The sequence below is a fragment of the Myripristis murdjan genome, chromosome 7 (assembly GCF_902150065.1).
Source record: "Myripristis murdjan chromosome 7, fMyrMur1.1, whole genome shotgun sequence".
Classification (NCBI taxonomy): Eukaryota; Metazoa; Chordata; class Actinopteri; order Holocentriformes; family Holocentridae; genus Myripristis; species Myripristis murdjan.
This window is the reverse complement of record NC_043986.1, coordinates 28,368,969-28,389,375: the sequence shown is the minus strand read 5'-3', so window position 1 is coordinate 28,389,375 and position 20,407 is coordinate 28,368,969. Positions and strand designations below refer to the sequence as shown.

The 20,407-nt window shown below is 40.1% G+C and overlaps 1 protein-coding gene across 2 annotated transcripts in view; it reads right to left on the bottom strand.

Moving 5' to 3' along the window:
- LOC115361815 (paired box protein Pax-7-like) overlaps window positions 1-19,970 on the bottom strand; it is a 62,911-nt gene extending 42,941 nt beyond the window's left edge. Inside the window, exons 1-4 of one of the 2 annotated variants that reach the window (XM_030055467.1) lie at window positions 19,886-19,970; window positions 18,773-19,008; window positions 18,136-18,280; window positions 17,676-17,804 (exon numbers count right to left, since the gene is read on the bottom strand). In XM_030055467.1, coding sequence (XP_029911327.1) covers window positions 17,676-17,804; window positions 18,136-18,280; window positions 18,773-19,008; window positions 19,886-19,970 — 595 coding nt within the window. The remainder of the gene's footprint in view (window positions 1-17,675; window positions 17,805-18,135; window positions 18,281-18,772; window positions 19,009-19,885) is intronic. The other variant, XM_030055468.1, reaches the window with a different exon arrangement.
- Between the last annotated feature and the right edge of the window lie 437 nt (window positions 19,971-20,407).

The window sequence follows — 20,407 nt, the reverse complement described above, 5'->3', positions numbered from 1 at the left end:
GATAGCTGCCTTAAGGTTTTTTTTTTTTTTTTTTTCTATTTTTTTGGAATCATCGTACTACCAAAGCCCAGTTCTCTCTCTCTCTCTCTCTCTCTCTCTCTCTCTCTCTCTCACTGTCTGTCGCTCTCCTTATTTTTCCTAAGACTTTTAGGATCGGTGTTACATGTGTGGCTCTGTGAGCAAATGCAAGAAATGATTGTGAATGTAAATGAAAAGAGCTGGCAGGCTGCTGGAGAGTAAATGTTGTGCCACAATGTCGCCGGCAGTGTCCAGGCAGCGGTGCTGACAACCTGAACACCATTCACGGTTTGGTATCGCATGCTAGCAGCAGCTTCATGCAAGCTTTGGATAGCAGGACAATGAGGATCCCTGGGATGGAATAAAATAAAGTTTGACAGCCCACTGGATCGGGAAGGTCAGCTCCTCTCTCCCTGTCTCTCTTGCCGATAATGGGAACCGGAGATTATGGTAATGAGACAGACGCCTAGAGCCGATAGAGAGGCTCAACCTGGACCTCATCTTTGTCTCACCAGATCCCACGATTGGCATGCTTCGTCTTATCAGGCGAATGGGAGCATGGCGAAGCTCCTCACATACAGGGCTTGCAAATGTGCCACAGCATAAATAAAAAACACATGCTCTGATTTCACAATCGAGACTGGGAATAAAATTGCTATAGAAATACATCCATGCCTTTTTTGCATCATATCGTTGGCGCATCATGTGCAGCAACTACAAACAGACACGCTCTCTCCCTCTCTCACTCCGTCTCTCTCTCTCAAAAAACAAATCTAATTAAAACGTTATGGTCAAATTCAAAGCCAGTTATTCATTGTTGAGGTAAAAAGGGACATTGTGATTACTAAATAATGATAGCTGTAATTTGATTTGAACATTCGGGGAGAGTGATGAAACCATCAGGAAGTCTGGGGTTTTATCACCAAATTAACACCTAATTAAATATCACAGAATGTGTAGGCCTGCTCTCCTTCGGGGTCTGTGGCATTCACAAATGCAATATATTTGCAACCAAAAAAAAAAATAGATTTGCTTGCATTCCTGTCCCTCTCATAATTGAAAAATCAATCTAAAATAGAATCAAAATGAATAAATTGTCTTGTCCTGTTGTAATTAAATAAGCCTGTTAATACTGAATGTGAATGCTTCCTAATGGGGTCATCTTGTTGTGATAGCAGGAAACAACTGCAGCTAGGAGCTGTGGAGTCAGGGCATCCCTGTGTAGCCAAGCTAACAATAAACCATTACAATACACATTTGCCAAGACCCAAATACACTGCATTTCTATTTACATCCTAAAGGAACAAGTCAAATATGAGTTGAGAGTTTCTGTGTTATCTTTGGTCATTCTCAGATGTATGCAGGTTTTAAGCATTTCTTTAAAGCATCTGTCAGTATAAAGTAATTGTCTCTGGGGTTACAGTATCATGTAGGGACAATGTATATTATCTTGGAGGGTATTATTTTAAATCAGCGTGATTCAGCCTTTCCTACAACAGTACTCACACCTCAGAGGAAGAAGGCCTTGGATTTTAAAACCTCATATCAAAAAGCTTAAGGAAGATTTGTTTCCATAACAAATACAGGTAGTCACTCAGCTCCAAAAAACTCAGTCTTATTAGTTTATTGTCTGCAATAATTCACTTGTGTAAACAGTAATTTTGTGGGTTTTGGTGCTGAATGTTGACACCAGTGGTGTTTCGTTCCGGACTTTGACCAAGACGGGGAGAGACAAAGACTGACAGAGCTCTGGAGACCAGCATGAAACTCATTATGGGTCATTTTGAAAAGCATATTAGTTCCAGTATAATTACAATCAAGCTCCTCTTTCAGTTTTGTACCATGAGCACTGACCAAGTCTTCACTAACAGAATGTTCAGCAAATGACAGTCGGGGACAAATTTACTACTACAAAACAACAACAACAACTAACATGTTTTGCCTGCTGATGTTTAAATGTTACTGTATCCATTCTTCAACCACTCTATTTGTGTGTGAGAGTTAAAAGAGGGGAGAGTACAGTACAGACAGCCTATTATGGTGTGCTATCTCTGACAAGCATCTGTTTCTCTACTATCTGCATGGCCTTAGGGCTGGATTTAACCAACCTGTCTGCTCTCCTGTCTGCTGGGAATGGGAACTTCTGACACCACGTACTGCTGACAAGCTGCTAGAAACCTCTATTAAAATGTACTATTCATAATATGTGATAATGACAGAGCCTTGAAGCTCATCAATTATTACTTCACAGAGTGGGAGTAAGATCCTCTTTAAAAGAAAAGATTTCAAGTCATTGAAATTTGTAGAAAATCCACACACAGTAAGTAATCCTGGCAGCACTAGTACTACTCGCAGCACAGCTATTATCATCAACAGTGGCAGTAATAATACAGTGGTAGTAGTAGCAGTGGGAGGAATAGTTGTACTACATGAAGACGCAAAATAAGAACAAGCTGGCAATGTCTAATTGTGAGTATTTTCATGAATAAAACATCGTTTTCCTAAATATGATAGCTATTATTGCTTTCCGGTGCAAATTGTTCCTCACAGATTTCCCATCCATTTTGAGAATCTGATAAGAGAACCAACACATAGTGCGGGACGAGGCTGTGGAGGGGCAGCACTACACTCAAAATGTACACTTATGAGCTCTTCTCTCTCCCGGCAGTTCAAGTGGTTTGGTTGGGAAAGAATGAATAGAATGGAATGAAGAGGAGAGGTGATGGGTGATGGTCTTTTAGCCGTCTTGTCATGGCTCTGAAACCTCTTTGGAAGCCCCTTTCTGGTCGGCTGCCTCTATGGGAGAGTAGGCTCACCTTAAACAACGGAGGGCCGGGAGTCTCCCAGGCCTTTCAGGCCCAATAGAGGCAACACCTCAGGGGGCCGCCCGGCATGAAAGGAAGGCTGCCAACCCCACCGAGCTCTGCGGGCCTTCAATAAACGCTGACATATTGACTCTCTGTGGCCGAGCAGTGCAGCAAAGTGCTGCCTGCATATTTAAGAACTGAAAAGGTCAGATGGAGCAGAGCTGTGACATTGAGGAGATAGTTGGAGGGGGGCTGTTGGAACATGCCTCACATTTTTTAGTGGATGTTGTTTCAAGAAAACAAATCAAAAGTTTGATATTCATTCCTACAAGCTACCTGAGGATGAGCACAATGATGATGAGCATATTTCAACAGCCAGATTAAAAAAAAATTGAAAAAAATGCAGTTTACATGAAATAAAGAATGATAAATAATGATTAATACTGTCATAGTAAAATTGACAGCAATTTTTCAATTAAAAAACAGTTCTTATGGCAATTAATTTTTTAAACATATATATTTAATATTAAAAATGCAAGGTGCAACTCTTAAACAAATGTCTACTATGATAATATAATTTTAACTCATTTAATTTGACTGAATTTCCATTTGAACTGAAAACAGTGGTTTTCCACTCACCACAGCTACTGGTGATGATGACAGCTCCATTAAGAAAAAAACGTCTGTTTACAGTGAACTGGCTGTTCAGGTGCGTTTACACTGCCAAAGGTTTTTTTCTTTTTCACAGAAATGTTTGGATTAAAATGTGGATGTTTTCCAAAATAGACGGAGGAGTAATATCTGCTCTATATGTTTCTGTTCATATCTGCTATAATGTCACGTTTTCCCTTCACTTGAAAATCTTTATCTTCACACTGACAATATAGGGTCTTGATTTCATGGTTTGAAGACTTGACTAATTGAGGTCAAAGCTTAAGTTATAAAATTATGAAAGAGCACAAAAGAAAGTGAGGCAAAATCTGCCAGTTGGCACTCAAACTCAATCCATCAACAAAGGGCCTAAAATCCAAGTCCAAGCGGGCCCATTATGGGCAAAACTCAGCTGAAGCCTAGACTAGCGCTATGTTAGACGCTGCTGCCTCTGTATATACTCCCATTCAGACAGTTCAATATTGTTCCAGCCATTGTTCTGAAACAGCTTGAACACAATGGTATTTAGTCACAACAAGCACAAAAAATGTATAGTAAGCACCAAAAGTGGAGTGTGCAAAGTAAGCAGTTTTAGCAGTGATGAGTAATATGTTTGCCAAAAGATTTAGAAACATTGCACACTGGAGCTGATCATGCTCAGAAACTGTAGCCATAACTAGCGAAAGCAAAACAAAAAAATATATATATATTTTGTTGTTGTTGTTGTTGTTGTTGTTTTACTGTGGACAAAGTACACTGTTGTCATAGAAAAAAAACACAAAAAAGCTGTAAACTGCTATAGGACATTTTGCAGACAAATTGTGTCCTCTGAGTAAATACTACATAGAACTGGCACTGAACTCAATCCAGCCCTCACCAAGATGCTCGCCTTATCAAGGCATTATGTCTTAGCAAACTAACAGTTATTAAATGCAAAGTCTTTATCTTCTTTCTTCCTCAGGCAGTGGCATGCAAGTGTCTTTATTTACTGATAAAAAAAAAAAAATAGCCATATAAACAAAAATTGCTGACTGTCAATATAAACACTGATATAGATTATGGCTGGGAGCAAATACAATAATATTAAGAAGGCATATTTGAGATATACTGTACACACCAAGGCCCTTAGTGGACAGCTCGAGGCTTAAAAAAAGCAATTGCAAAAAGTTTTAAAGAGCAATAGAATAATCTTATTTAGAAAAAAGCAGATTAACAATCATAGGAGTGGAGTTTCTTACCCCTGCAAACAAAATGAAGTGATTTGGGCTTGTTGAGTCTCTTTACAGATTATGGTTAAAAGGTGCTTTGAAATGCACCCTGATACGTTTATTGGAGAGGGAAGGGATAGCTGAGCACTTGATCTGGTGGCTTGTCACTCCAGTGGGGAGCAGGCGCTTAATACCAGGCTAGAAAAACCCCCTCATTCCTTCCTGCTTCTTCTGCTGTCCCTTTTCATGCAGATCTGACATCTACTGGGGGAACAGCTGGTCAACTTATGACTTCAGAGAAAAGACATCTTTGTTCTTGACTGTTACTGGCAGCATGCAACTAATTATATAATAACAAATCAAACGAATTCATACAATTTTAGCAGCTACAGTTTTTTTCTTTTCTTTTTTTTTTCTTTTTTTTTTTTTTGGACACGAGAGTGTTTGATTTTTAGAAATGCGCCTAAGGTTTGGTTGGACTGTAGTGTGTTTTTGGTTTAGAGCGGTGCGTTTTGGGCTGCATGATGGATTGGAGCAGTGGTGATGCATTGTGTTTGGAGGGGAGGAGGGGGTTAGCCTGAGGAGATAGAGCCAGTGGATGCTTAAATAAGCCCAGTAGTGAAAAGTGTAAGACAAGCCCTGCTGTTTGAAGCTGAGCCGTCCCCTTCTTGCAGCTGGCCAGCCCAAAGTGGCTGCACTCACACTGGCCATCACATTCACAGTTGGTGGGGAGAAAAAGCAAATTTCTGATTTGCAACACTCTGGGAACATGTTTATTGCCTTTGTGTATGTGAGTGGGGAAAAAAAACACATATAAATAAAGCAGGGAGGATTCCAGGGCAAAAACGGCTAAAGAGCAGAAAATGGGAGATTTTATGGCCGTAAGTGGCGTGGGCTGATGGTGATTTTTAAGCCATTGGCCCGTGGTGTTAACTACTAATCAGGCCTGCAAAATTGGACAAAAGCCTGCGTGCCTTATTATTTTATGTCACGCCCTATTGTGAAATAGAATTAGCACAAAATTATGGCTGTTCATTTTCAGCACATTTCTCGTCAGAAGATGGAAGATTTGCACTGTCACGTGTAGAATTAGTGACCAAAGCAGAAATTTATGGTGTAAAAAATGTTTTTTGACTGATTTTACAGTTGGTTTGTGATTGTTTTTTTAATCCAGTGACCTTAGAATAAATGACAGAGGAAATCAGAAAAATAACCTTTTTTTTTTTTTTTTTACATTTTACAGAGGAAACGATCTTTTAGCTACAGAAGGAGTCAATCTTTGCCTCTTTGACCCTTTAGGCAAAAAAGTGATGAGGTGAAGTTAAGGGAAGATGGTTTTCAAGGGCAGAGACACAGCATCAGCCGGTCGTAACCCTCAGGTCAAGATAAACCAGACCTGTGGATCCAACTGCATTAAACTTCACAGATAAAAGTCGGTGTCAGCCATTTTGTGCTGTCTGCTACTCAAACAATCACTTAAACCAACACAAAAAAAGCATCTCAAGCAATAAACAGCCTCAAGGCAAAATTGCTGCTTTCGTCCACTGATGTATGTGTAGTTTTGACCCGTCATGACTGTCTGGTAAAGTCAGTGATCTATTCTTTAAACACCAGGCAGGCTTTGAAAAGACAGGTTTATGGTCCAATAAAAGCAGTTTATTTGACAATCCTGTCTGATAAACAGCTTTATTGCTCAGGTGTCAGCCCGCCTCTTTTCACAAACACTGAGAGCAGTCTAGTTTTATATTAATTATTACAACATACAGCAAAGATAAATAGCTAAAAGTGTTACTCAGTTTTAAGATTTAATATTTTCATCCACCATATTGGTGGACAGTTCTGACTGGATTATATCTGAATTTTAATAATTGTCAGTCTCATGTATTGGTCTAGCCATAATTGAGTCCATTGTATTCCATGTGCTGATTAACTCTCATGATCCTGCAGCCCATGAACCCCATTCAAAACCCTCCATGTATTTTTAAAATGAGGAGGTGTTGATAGAAAATAAATCTTTTTTCTCTGACAGCATTTCTTCAAAAGTTTCTAGCAACTATAATCATTTTTATATATCTGCCTACCGGGCATTTTCCAAAAGCATTTTTCTGGTCAAGGTAGAAACTGTGCAAATTTCCCACATCCCAAAACATTAAGTATTAAGTGTCTACACCAGACATCACTCAAGACAATATTACTGAAATATTGTCATCTCATTGTGTCAACAGGAATTATGTTTTCTGTCAAAAAAAAAAAAAAAAAAGTAAACTAGTGAAATCAGTAAGTAGCTCAGCACCTTCTGCATCTTTGCTGACTAAGAGTTGGGCAGCAGGGGGAAGGATGCCTGTGCTGGTTGAGCAACATGCCATGAAACGTGGTTTTTGGACATTAAACATGCAAAAAACTCCTTTGCGTCTATTTCTGTGCCTCACTGCCGCATGTTTTCTAATAGCAATCTGTATGTAATTCCTGCCTTAATCTGCTTCCCCTTAGATCTATGCCCATCCCCCACCCAGCACCCTGCGTTTTGTCACCCTTTGCACCGCAGGAGCGCAGCTTGTCTGTAGGTGGGCACCCAGGGGCCCGCAGCAACACAACCAGCACATGGTGTCTGATTGTGCTGCTTAATGGTGACGCCTGTTGCCTTGCAAATACAGGATGTTGCCGGGTCACTCCCCCTGGGAACAGGCTGTGTTCAGCCACAAGTCATCATCTGCATGATGCACATTATTGCAGCCAGTCAGTGCAGACCTGGGAGATGGCTTCTAATCACTCCTGAGTTTCATAATATGTGGGCAGGAATAGGATCGATCCAGGTTCAAACCAAGATTTTAAACCTCCAACTTGTAGAGCTGGAATGAAGAACTTATGGGAGAGAAATATATCTTATCACAGGCGCAAAATTAACACTCACCAAGTGCAAGACGCAGGTAAAAAATGCTGTTAGTGAATAAACTTACTTGGCAGTAACTTTTTGAAAGGATACCTCTGAACGCCTCATGATGCTCTGTGTGTAATTTTAACTCTATTGCACTTCATGATTAATTACAAACTCAACGCACTGATTAAGTGAATCAGCAAGTTGTAAATTAACACACAACACCTAACATCATATAGCACTGACGGTAGGTAGGTTGACATATTTTTATGAAAATTTATATCAATTAATTAAGGCAGGAAAATGTATTCTTTGCAGATATTTTGTTTTAATCTACTGTGACTTCTAGAGAAACAACAGACAAAAAATAGCAGTATTTCCATAATTTCAATGTGAACACAACTTTATGGAGATATTTTGGGGTCTTACAATGTGTAAGAAATTTCAGCTGCGTGAAATTTAACTTTGCTCAGAAGGCACAGCATTATGTCTGTCTCAACTTCACTCAACTTTCTCACCGCCTGTCCCTGTGATAATGTCAACTTTATTTTTTTGCATTTATTGATGCTGTTAATAATAGTTATAAACGGAGTCCTGGCATTACACATAAAATGATCCCCAGAACCAAAGGTGTACCAGCATACAAAATGATACTGGTCACACATTCAACTGATGCAACCGTGACAAGAGTGAGAGCTGCAAAAGTAAATGTCTCTCGCCCTCTCTTATCCATATCCATTAGCATTTTTCCCTCCTAGTGCCATGACACCTGCTGCCTGGAGTGGGCGTAGGGAACACCAGGCTTTTACTTACACACCAAAACACCAGTAAAACCCACTGCATTGACTGGACCACAGCAACCCCTCCCAGCTCCACCCCTCCCACTGCAGATGTACATTAATGCAGGGCAGAAGAATTAGAAATACTGATCGGCTTGGTAGCGCAGAGGAGAAACCTTCCTTTTTAGCATTTTGCCGTTGTCTAGCTCAATCGTGTCACTTTGAGGGAGTCTATTCAGAGGTATTCATGCATCTGCCTCTGGGCCACAATGGCCGCCTCTTTATAAACTGTCAGCCTGGTTGCCTGAAGCTTTTGGTTCATATTGTTTCCTTCCCCTTAATAAACTTTTGGAGGAGTTCATCAACTCCTTGAATAGCAAATGCAGACACAAAATAACAGACGGGCCTCTCTGGTCCTTTCACAGTTTTTTTTTTTTTATCCTTTTTTCCTTGTTAGCGACTGCTTGTCTATCAGTGCACCCAGATGAAAAGCATAAAGGTTGTTTCTGTCCGCACCCTCATCTCCCACAAATGCCTGTACAGGGCTAAAAATACAAAATAATGCTAAATGACAAAAGTCACAAATAGTTGACTTTAAGGCTGCCATTTGTAAAGAATTGCTTCAACCAAAACCGAGAAACTTTAAGCTCTAACACTGATTTCCACAAGTATCACATTTTTATCTATTTTTTTATGCTTTTGGTAATATAAACAATAATCACTGTTGACTTGTTACACCTACAAGAGACTCCAGCTATTTCTGGCCTCTGCACTTTTATTAGTTTTCATAAATTAAATAATGTCCTCATTTTGATGATATTTGAATCAGTATAAAAGAAATAATTCATAATCAGCATAGTATTTTTAAATGGTTCCTCCATTTCAGATTATTAATTTTGATCAATATACACTGTAGTGTGTCTCACTTTTCTCAAAAAATATTTTAGACTAGACACGTCACTAAATGCATGTACTTTAACCCATGTTTTCATTTCATTTAGGACAATGCTGCAACCTGCTTTTTATGATTTTTAGCTGTGGATGACATTTAGGTCAGAATGACTTGTGGCATGCATGACTCATTTAACATTAGAATGTACAAAATGTGTGTGGAAATGTAAAGAGGTGACTGATATTTTCCTTCCCTGCTGCTGAAACCTCACACCTTTGGTTAGCTGTGGTTATTCAGATAAACACGTGTTCCAATCTGTGCCAGGGATACACTGAGCAAAATGCCCAGCTGAATTTAAATGAGAAAAAACAGATTTTTTTTTCATTGGCTGGAAGTCAGAAAACCAGATATAATGCCTGATCAAGTCTTGGTTTTACATTTCCACTTCAATATTCAATATTCAGTATTCAATATTCAATCTGAACATAAAGCTACCATCTAATTAAAGCTGTCCGCTGTTCTCTGCTTTCATTTGATCACCATTTTATCAATTTAGGAGCTTGTAATTATGAGGTAAAGATAGAAACTTACAATTCCAAGCTAACAATTTGTTACTGAATGTGTTAAAAATATATATTTTCAAACATTTGCTGTTGTCTCTGCATGACAGAGTACAGAGTACAGACTACAGTACAGTACAGTACAGAGTGTCCCTATTGCATTTACATGAGCATGAGGGGGTGGCTCTCCAGCTTGTGAACTATACACAATTCACATTATTGCCTGATAGCATGTTAAATATGTGGCTCAAATTATTTAATGCAGTGACTTAGAAATGGCCATTAATCCACTTTCATACCTTTCAGTAGCGTGAATGTTAACTCTCCAAAAAAATTGCGAAGCCTTTATGGCCCCGGTAATCTCTGTATATTTAAGGTCATTTCCTAGCCAATTACATTGGATGGTTGCATTTGGTGAATGTGATTTACTCCATGGATTGATAGAGAAAACCATGAATAAGCCATCTAATAGATGCAAGAAGAGAGACCTTTGTCTGGGAATTTCAAACAGGATTTTAGACATGCATTCCCTTACTCGCTAAAATAATTCCTTCTTCCATTCCCCCAAACCCAAGATCTTCACATTAAAAAGGTAATCAGTTATGCACACTTCAATTTGATTATGCGGGTATCTCTTCGGTCATTTTTGGCTAATTCTCTTTTCTTGAAAAGTGACCAAAAAGAAAAGAAGAAAAAAAAGAAAAACAAAACAGCTCAAGACATAGCTGGTTTGAGATAAAATGTGAAAAATTACAATACCCTACTGCAATTTTTCCCATAGAGGCCTGGCATGCTTGCTCTGCTGAAAGCCACTATTTATTGTACTTTATGTGTGTCTGTTTTTAAGCAACTGTTTCTCAAAGAGGCTGAGGTGCTGTCATTCAAGTTGTTCATATTCTGAAGCGGTGTTTTATTTACTTGTTTCACTTATTTACATTATTGCACAGCCTATGAAAAGCAGCCACAGTGGAGTCACAGTATTTTTTTTTTCTTCTGAATTTCATCCTCCACGGATCAAAGACTATATTATATATTCCTATGCAATACGAGTAACAGCAAGGCTATGCAAATCAGTGTTGCCTATTGTAGATGTCAAACATATGCAGATGATCTTATCTATTTTTAAGTGACAGTTGCATTTACCGCTGGCATAAAAATAAAATCAGTTATAGTCTGACACACTAAAAATCATAGGACGTTTTGTTGCAAAGCAGCACGTTTTGTGGATAGAATACATTTTGAGATGAATTTGGTAACGCTGTTTCTTTCAAACTGATACAGGCTCTTGAGTTTCATGTGTTCGATCCTGCAGCTTGCTATGAGTGCCTTTTCTCTTTGTTGAGTCTAGGTGGAGGATGAAAGGTTTCTGGATAGTTTTTCCATTTTGTTCTCTAGCAGGTTCTTGGGATGGATTCCATGGGAGAGCCAAATGAGCTGGATTTAAGCGGACATCTCCAGGCCCCTGCGGCTCATGCCAAATCCCTACACAGTGGTAACTAATAAACCAGCCATGCACAAAATATCAAGTTAACCCAGTGCAGACACCATTAGCCCTGTCTACGATCAATTTCTGTCCAAGAATCACAGATAGTGATACAAATTCAATATCAAGTTCATGCAATAATGTAGCTCTAGGACAATAGTTGTGACGCATGAGGTTTCTAACTCTGGGGGTTCTCCAAAAGGCTCGCCAAGGGCTCAATTAAACACCAACAAAAGTGTTGACATTTTATTAATTTGTGTTTGCCATATTGTTTGTGCTGTGTGTTGTGATTTCAATGTCTCCCATTGTCCTGTGTGTATCGTTTGCAAACGGGTGTTAATGGGATGCCCGAGGCTTCTGACTGCCCTCAACCCCGTTTTGCCCATTTGGTCTTTGTGAACTGCTTCTCTTTTGTTGGCTGATCAGCCTCCCATTGGGTCGCCAGACAAGATTCTTGGCATTTGTCGGCAAAATGAAAGGAGGATTAAGGGATGGCTACTGAACACTCCATGGCAAAGAAGTGGGCTGCTATTCTCCTATTCAAACCCCCTTCCCAGTTTAGTAGCTCCTCTTTACATATATTTGTTTTCTCAAAGACATCTTGGAGTGGTCCGAAAGGAGACGAGGAATAAAAGAAAATCAACAAGTAGGTCAGGCCAGAAAAATGGATGAAGTCTTGATGGATCTTGAAAAAGAGAAGCAACACTACAATTATCCCTGCTTTTGGTAGATTTTGATACATTCCCTGTGATTTAAATTTCAACATAGATGCTATTTGGATTTGTGATATTCACATTAAGGTTGTCAAATGCAGCCTAATCTAAATGGAAGAGAACATGAATTAGACTATTCAATTTATGAAAATAGCCTATATTTGTCAACTGAATCCTACTTCTTGTGATGCTAAAATCAGGTGAATACTGGGGTTATGATGAGTTCTTGGGACTTGTTTTTTCAAAGCTGAGGCATTAAAACCACACATAAGTCATAGTGGAAGCCTGGAGGCAGATAGGTCTCTTCTACCGGTGTCAGCAGAGCCTCCTTTGTTGTTGTCGGACTGGATTTCCTTCATCGGTCTCATCACATGAGTTACATGTTGTCATTTCTCTCTATAAATGATCCTCTCATACAAAGCTTTGATAAGGCAAACAGCTAGTAATGCACATACTGTATCTAAATGTACAAGGTTTGTGCATACACACACACATTTTGTACATCATGTATATATTCTGTAAATGGCTGCTTTTCTGTTTCTGTTATACATTGCACATATTGTATTTTTTTTTCTTTACAATTTCATGCTGAATATTCGTGATATTTTGTCATATTTGTATTTTCCATATTATGCAATGACTGTCTTAATGATGTTATTCTGCACACCCTAACAAGGCTAAAATGCATACTTTCCTCCATACTACCAATTTGCACATTCTACTTAGCATGTTCCAGTGTTGCAGTTGCCACTTGCGTATGATTACCCCTATTTGATGTATTATCATTTATATTATTTTATGTTTATATGCTTTTTTTCTTTGCTTTATCCTATTACTATGTGCTGCTACAGTGACCCAGTTTCCCCACAGGGATCAAAGTTTTATCTTATAATGCTGTCCCAGGCAGCCTGAACAAACTGATAAAATCATCAACCCTTTCATTTTACATAAGAAGATGGCGACCCAAACAGACCTCGTTTTGCCTAAATGGGAAAAAATGATATATAATGAAAAACAATGGCAATTGGCAGCATTATAGGCTGAGTGCAGTGTGGTATTCTATACCTTGCGATGTGGGGGCGTTGGGTGAGGGGGCTGGAGCGGCTCCTTTAAAGTTATTGAGCAGGGAAGGATTATATGTTTCCCTGTAAGGAGGAGGTGGGGGTGGGGGTGGGGGGTCCCCATGTAGTCTACAGTAGACCTTTTAATTTTCCCCAAAGTATTCCAGAAAGAGAAATTGTCCCTTCAAAGAGAAAAGCCCCTGCAACAGCGATGGGAGCAGTACTGCTGGTGGCATGTAGGCCCAGATAGGTCCTGTCCCACATGGCAAATGGGCTTTAATTAATAGACAGGCAGGCTTGAAAGCAGCGCTGGCACTAGCTAATATGATGAACTCCCATTGTGGCGGTGTCACCACAAATGTTTCTGATAAGCGAAAGCACCCAAGGATCAAAGACTCTAAGCTTCTCAATTTCCTCTAGCCGCTTCAACGTTTCCTCACCTACTTTTTTCCTCCTCTTCTCTAAAATATTCTGAAACACACAACGTGAAATCCCCTTCCTGGTAACGGCAGGGTCCGCCTCAGGTTAGCAGGTCACCACAGCTACTGGATACAGCTCAGTGTTAATATTCAGCATGATGAACAGCCTTCCGTTTATTATTCTCACCACTTCAAATGACAGAACAAGGTAACGCCACTGACAAAATAATATTGCCTTCCCTGCTGGACTCTATGAAGTATGCCAATATTTACAGTTTTACATAGAATTATATGTATATTTATAAAGGAGTAAAATCCCATGGAATTGTCCTCCTGCTGGGTGACACTTTCCTTTGGCAATCAGCTTACTCCCCAGAGGAGTCCATTCATAAAAGCCAAAGCTATGCCAAAGTTCCTGCGTCTAATATCATTTACCACCACAACTACCCCAAACCTGCTGATATCAAATGCATTCCTGGCTGATGACTTACAAGACATCATTATCTGCAAACTGTGATCAATTACTATGCAGGGACTATTTGGTCAGTGTGATAAATTATTTGAGGTAACAGCTCACAGGATATTATTATTTGGTTTGTATGACAAATTATTAGTCATAGATCACCAGTCTATCAGCTTAGATAGTTAGGAGATATTGTCCGTGAATGCTCACTGATGGGATTTTCTTTTAGGTGTCTAAATAAATTTCTGGTGATCTTTGCTCTACACTATAGTGATAAAAATACAAAATAAAATGTAGACATGTTTAAGCTTAAGTTTGATGCCTTTCCATTTCTGTTTCAGCGTGTGGTTTCCTCCAGTCTCAGCCTCTTGAAAAGCCACTGTAAATAAAAATCAAGTTGTTTCGCCATATGGTACAAGATGAAGCCCAAAACACCATGTTAACTACAACCTGTGACCAAATGAGCGACTAAAACAGTGGTTTTGATATCTGAGAAGCAAGTTCCAGAAATAATTTGGACCCATTACGGAGGCCTGATGACTGCACTGAATTACTGTAAAGAAATGATGATACATTCACACTTTTTTTTTTTCAATGGTCTATGTGGTGGTGGGGGGATGTCAGGTCCTCAAAGCCTTTGTACTGTGGCTTTTTCTTGATTAAGGTTTTCTATGCTATAAATTCTAACCTTCACATTTATTTTTGTAGTTCCACTTGCTATTTCAAAAAAAAAAAAAAAAAAAAAAAAAAAAAGTACAGGAAAGCCAAGTCATATATTGCCACTACTGGACTAAATTATTATTATTATTATTATTATTATTATTATTATTATTGTTGTTGTTGTTGTCATTTTTTTTTTTATTGTTGTATTGTATTGTTGTAATAAGTATTATTTTTATTATGTCTCTGCGCTAGGAGTGGCTCACAGCCTCTTGGTTTTTGTTTTTCTTCTCTCACTCTCTCTCTCCTTTTTTTTTTTTTTTTTTTTGTGTGTGTGTGTGTGTGTGTGAATATGTCCCTTAAAAAAATAAGTGTTCCACTGAAATTTGGTGTGAGGCAACGAGGGGGAAAGGGGAGGTTAATCCGAGTTTAATACACTGATGCACAGCCCAGGACCGAGGCTGTGATGATTGTGTTATCTCCAGCCAACATTTGGGTCTCCCTCAATTTCAACCCGGCAAAATAGCTGGGAGAAAGTGCAGATGGAGTAGACTAACTGTGGATGCCCGGGGAAAAATGTTATTAATAGCTAATAACTTCCCATACTCTCACTAAAGCTGCTTCTCGTCACTCCGCCTGGATTTGTTTGAAGTGCTCTTTCCATCCGCGCCGTCGACCTTTTTCTTTCAAGCGGGCTTATTTTGGACTCCAAAATAGCCAGTATATTTTTTGGGGCTTTCTTGTCTACAGTAGGTTATGAGTATCTTCAGGAAACAGCACATCGAAGAAATACTGCCATGAAAATGCGGGTACAGAGGCTGCCTTTTTTTTAGGTTGCTGCTGTTTTCACTTTCATTTGACAGAAAGCCATGCAGTCAGACAAGGACTTGACAGTGGTTGGGCTAATTGCTGACACCAGTTCTACTTGGCCTATATCGATTACACCTGCAGACACGAAAATGTAGAGTGAAATGACCTCTCCATTTGTTCAAGTGCCATTGCTTTCCATCACACAGCACGGCTCTCTATTGATTTAATCAGGTGACACAGAATTTCTCTCAGCCAGCCTCCTCTTTTCCCTATGTTGCTTGTTTAATTCAAAATGAGGTCACAGCGTCTGAAATACGGCAGCTCTAAGCCTGCTTAGCATCTTACATACAAGGCCTCGAAATAAAATAATTATACTAAAAATAAAAAATAAAAGACGGCGTAGCACATGCATTTAAAAAAAACTTTGTAGTAACCACTTGCGGTTGAACATCTGATAGCATGCATTCCTACATCAGTGTCCAGTTTAAATCACAGTAAATCAGGCTAAAGCATGTGTCTGGCCCAGGCACAGCAGCTCGTCCTATTGCTCTCAAGCCTCTCTTGCAGTGGAAAGGCTGAGGCATCACATGCAGCTACATCTCCAGCCATAGTCCTGTCTATTTAATTTGATGCTTAAAAAATTTACTACGACACTCTGGCAACATGATCTGCCTGCACTGTGCACCAAAAGAGAGAGAGCGAGGGAGAGATAAAAAGCAACCAACAGCAGCGTCCTATAAAACAAATGCAAAAAAAAAAATATTAAGAAAAATACAATCTAAACAACGAAGAAGGAAACCTAAAATCTCATGAATTTGCGCCGCGGGCTCCAGCCACGAAGTGAGCCGTTTAGAGATGAAAGTGAAAAGAAATAAAAGGCTCAATTTAATCTGCTTTAAACCCCTTCAACACAACGTATGTGCTTGAAACTCTGAGAGTGAGGGCTGATAGGGGATAAATACATTTCTTACCATGCCTGCGAGCTATTACACCCCTCTCCAACACAGACGCCCATTCAACAGACACCGGTTTCATTACGAGCTGTAATAAGTCTTAACATTATTAAATGCCAGGCCGGATGATAGAATGAAACAAGCGCGCGCACTGATCTTTTTAAGAATTAAAAAAAAGGAGGGACAGCTGATAGCCCGCTTTCAAAACGTCAAAACGTGGGCAGAAATCCATGTCACCAGTCTAACCAGTGGAGCCAGTGGTCAGGAGGCACTGGGAGCCACTGTCACGTCCAAAGTCTTAACGATCACAGCAGGCCTCAAACGAGAAAATAAAAAAGGCCCATGCAGAATATACAAAATAGGCTACTATCCAGGCTACTTTTTATATCGCTTCATCTACTTAGAATAAACCCACAGCATTTCACCTCAGTGGTTAACAACCAAATAGCCTAAAACGAGGACGACACATTGTTTTTTTGTTTTTTGTTTTTTGTTTTTGTTTTTGTTTTTTGGTTTTTTGCATCAGCATCAACCATTCTTCATCTAATCCAACGGAGCACAATATTACAAAAATCATCTACAGACTACAATAGATTCCTCTCCTCATGGCCTTTTATTCAAGATTTAAATAACTCTAATTTTAAAAATGGGAAGGGGCTGTTATTCATCACGTTGAGACAGAAAAAGGGTCATGTTCAAGTGTAAAGATAGAGAATTTTTTATTTCAAATTTGATGTGGTGGACTCTAGCCTCTACGGAAGGCTATTACACATCCAAGGCTTTTGTGGAGGGCCTGAGTCGCATCGGTAATGAATTTGAATTAATTAAAGCGCAAGGAGGGGAAATATAGATTTATGGTCGCATTCTAATCAGAGAGCCCCCGAATCCCAACCTCGCAGCCCACCTATGGCTATACCAGCAGCCGTGTGAAGTGTCCCTCACATCAGAGCCGGGTTTCAGACTGGGCGTAATTGATATTGACTGTCACATCGGTCATCTGTCAGCATCAGTTTCAAGGGACCGTTTAAGCAGCGCCACAGGAGCCTGATACACTCAAACGCTATCCATCAAAGCTCATCATAAATAATTAAGCAGCTCCTGTCTCTTGTGGGCAAACAGCTTAAATGAGAGGGGAGATGGGGGTAAAAAAAAAAAAAAAAAAAAAAAACACAAGCGACAAAACGCCAGTTAGGCCCATTTGTAATTCATCATCTATATTCCAACCAGGACAGGGCACAGCAGCCTCCTGTCCCGCTCCCGCTGCAGCTGGCGCAAACCAGTCCTCTATAGCCGATCCAGCGTCAGGTTTATCCTCCGGCCTACCTTTGTCACCGAGGATGCCGTCAATGCTGTGCTTGGTTTTCTTCTCTCCGTCTTCGTCTTTTTTATCACAGTCGTCCTCGTCGTCCTTTTTCCCAAAGCGAGCTCGCAGAACACGGCTGATTGAACTCACTGCAAATACAAGGCCAGGTTTCACGAAGGAATAATAATAATAATAATAATAATAATAATAATAATAATAATAATAATCGCCCTGTTACTCTGCAACAACCACTGCCACTATTAGGTTTACTGATAACGTAACAATAACAATAATAATTATGATAATTATAATAACAATGATAATAGGCTAATACCTTCCAAATAAATCCTTCGTTTGCCTTATTTCGATGGCAACCACCATTTTGCAGATTTAACTGCATTTTTCCCGCTTCTAATTGTCCCAGTCATGTTAAAATGGGAGAAACAGTTGAAAAATTGAGGATGAAGAAAGTCGGCTTACCAGAGGAGGCCTCACCTGAAGGGACTGTGCTTCTGTCACACACCCCGTCCTTCAGCAGCTTGTCCCGGATCTCCCAGCTGAACATGCCGGGGTTGTCCCGCTTGTACTCCTCTATTCGCTTCTCCACGTCCGGCGTTGCTACCTGCTGTAGGGGAGAAACGACCAGAGAGGCAAGGAGGAGCAGAAGGAGGTGGAGGAGGAGAGGACACAAGTGGAACAAGCACACAAAAACAACGAAATTAACGAAGGGCTGTGAACTCTTCTAAAACATGCAGGCCAGGCAGTTTTTGTAAGAAAGTGTTGATTAGTCTGTTTGAACCGCTGAACTGATAGGAAATAACCTAAAGTAATTTTTATGGTGGAAAAAAAATGTAAAGGTATTAGGCCTGATTTGTATGGGACGTAATTAATAAATAGACAAAACTATTATTATAATTAGGCTATTATTATATTATAATTATTACTATACTATTATTATTAGTAGTAGTAGTAGTAGTAATAGTAGTAGCTGTAGTAGTAGTAGTATTACTATGCATTTACAATTTCTCTATAATTATTTTTATTAGCCTGTTATTGTAAATAATAATAATAATAATAATAATAATAATAATAATAATAATAATTTCCTGGTGCTCACCCTGGGTTTGCTGCCTCCTATGGCTCCGGGCCGGATGGATCCAGTCTCCTGGTAGCGGCAGAGGATTTTGGACACGCAGCCGTGGGACACCCGTAGCTGTCTGGAGATGACGCAGGGCCGGATTCCGTGGTGGGCCATCTCCACTATCTTGTGTCGGATGTGGTTGGGCAGGGGCCGGCCATTGATGAAGACACCGCCAAGCTGATTGACCCGACCCTGGCCCAGAGGAGTGGACACTGTGGAGGACACAAGGACTGCTGACTGAACCACACCACACTGACCCAGAACAATGCACATCAGGCCACTGGGAATAAATAAGCATCTGGGGGAAAAAAATCTGTTTTAAATTTAAATGTATATAGGCTATAGACAATTACGCAACATCCAGTTTTACCCCACTTTTTTAAAATAGAGTCTACAAAAGATTCAAGTTTAATTGTTCAGCAGCATCACTGAGAGGCTCAAATATCCACTCTATTTACAGATTATGTGAAGTAGATAGAGCCTGGTGAATTATTAAAATACATTGTGCAGAAAATGAGCAGCAGCAGACTGTCATTAAAGCAGACAGCACTCGACTGTCCCATCCGACACTGGAGAGGCGGTGAAGAGCCTGGTCTCGTCCGGTCTCATTATTCACCGTCATGCTGTCCAAATATTGATGTAATCCTTTGATTCTTCGTTTTGCTGTGTATTTTATTTTAATTTCCAGCTGCAGGACACTTGAGGAAATCCCACATCGAGGCTAAAACTGTTGCTTGGTGTTCTTGGGGATTTAGTGGGGCCACTTGAGCACGAGGTTTGCTGCTGAAACGCTCACTTGGATGATTAATAAATGCAAATATGCTGTGTAAAAAAGCCCGGAGATTGTGTTTAAATTTGCCTCTTTTTTTCTCGCAGAAAAAGGCGTCCTTTAGTGGCTATGTACGCTGTTTTGGAGTTAACAATTTGGCCTTGTCGTTTATTTTAATTTGTAACATTATAGGCCTAAAGTTTGCAGGCTTTACTAAAAAGAAATATCTATATATTTTGAAGACTACGTGTGATATGTCGAGGCTGTTTTGAAGTTCTCCGGTGTGAAGCGAGACAGCGGCCGGTCAGAGTGGAGCCTACCTTCCAGAGGGAAGCCGGTGCGGGGATAGTTCTGTCCGGGCGCCGGGCGCATCATCCGCGGTACCGTTCCTGGCAAAGACGACATTTGCACCGTTAAAAAAACAACACAACACGGACAAGTTTCAAGCCTTCCAAACCAGGTCCAGACTTGTTTTAAAGATGGAAAATGTGTGGGCGGTCCAATGTATGACGGAGAAAGAAAAAGGAAAAAGTAAGCGTCAACATGAAAGCCCCCCAAAACGGTGAAAACAGTGAAGCTAGCAGTGCAGGCGGCAACAAGGTGGAGCAGTGCTGTGTGTGCGGAGAGGAGAGGGGGTCCCTTACACTGAGTTCAGGATAGGCCTATTTAACTGGACTGCCTACTTGGTTCAGCTTATTTAACTGGTCTGTCTACAGGCTGGAGGTCATTAAACTGGTCTGAAGGCTGGAGTCTGGGCCAGTTCACGGGCTCCTGGACAACTCTGGACCAGCCGAGCGCGAGAAAGGGGGCCGGGTCGCGCGCGCCGATAGGTTCGTGGAGCT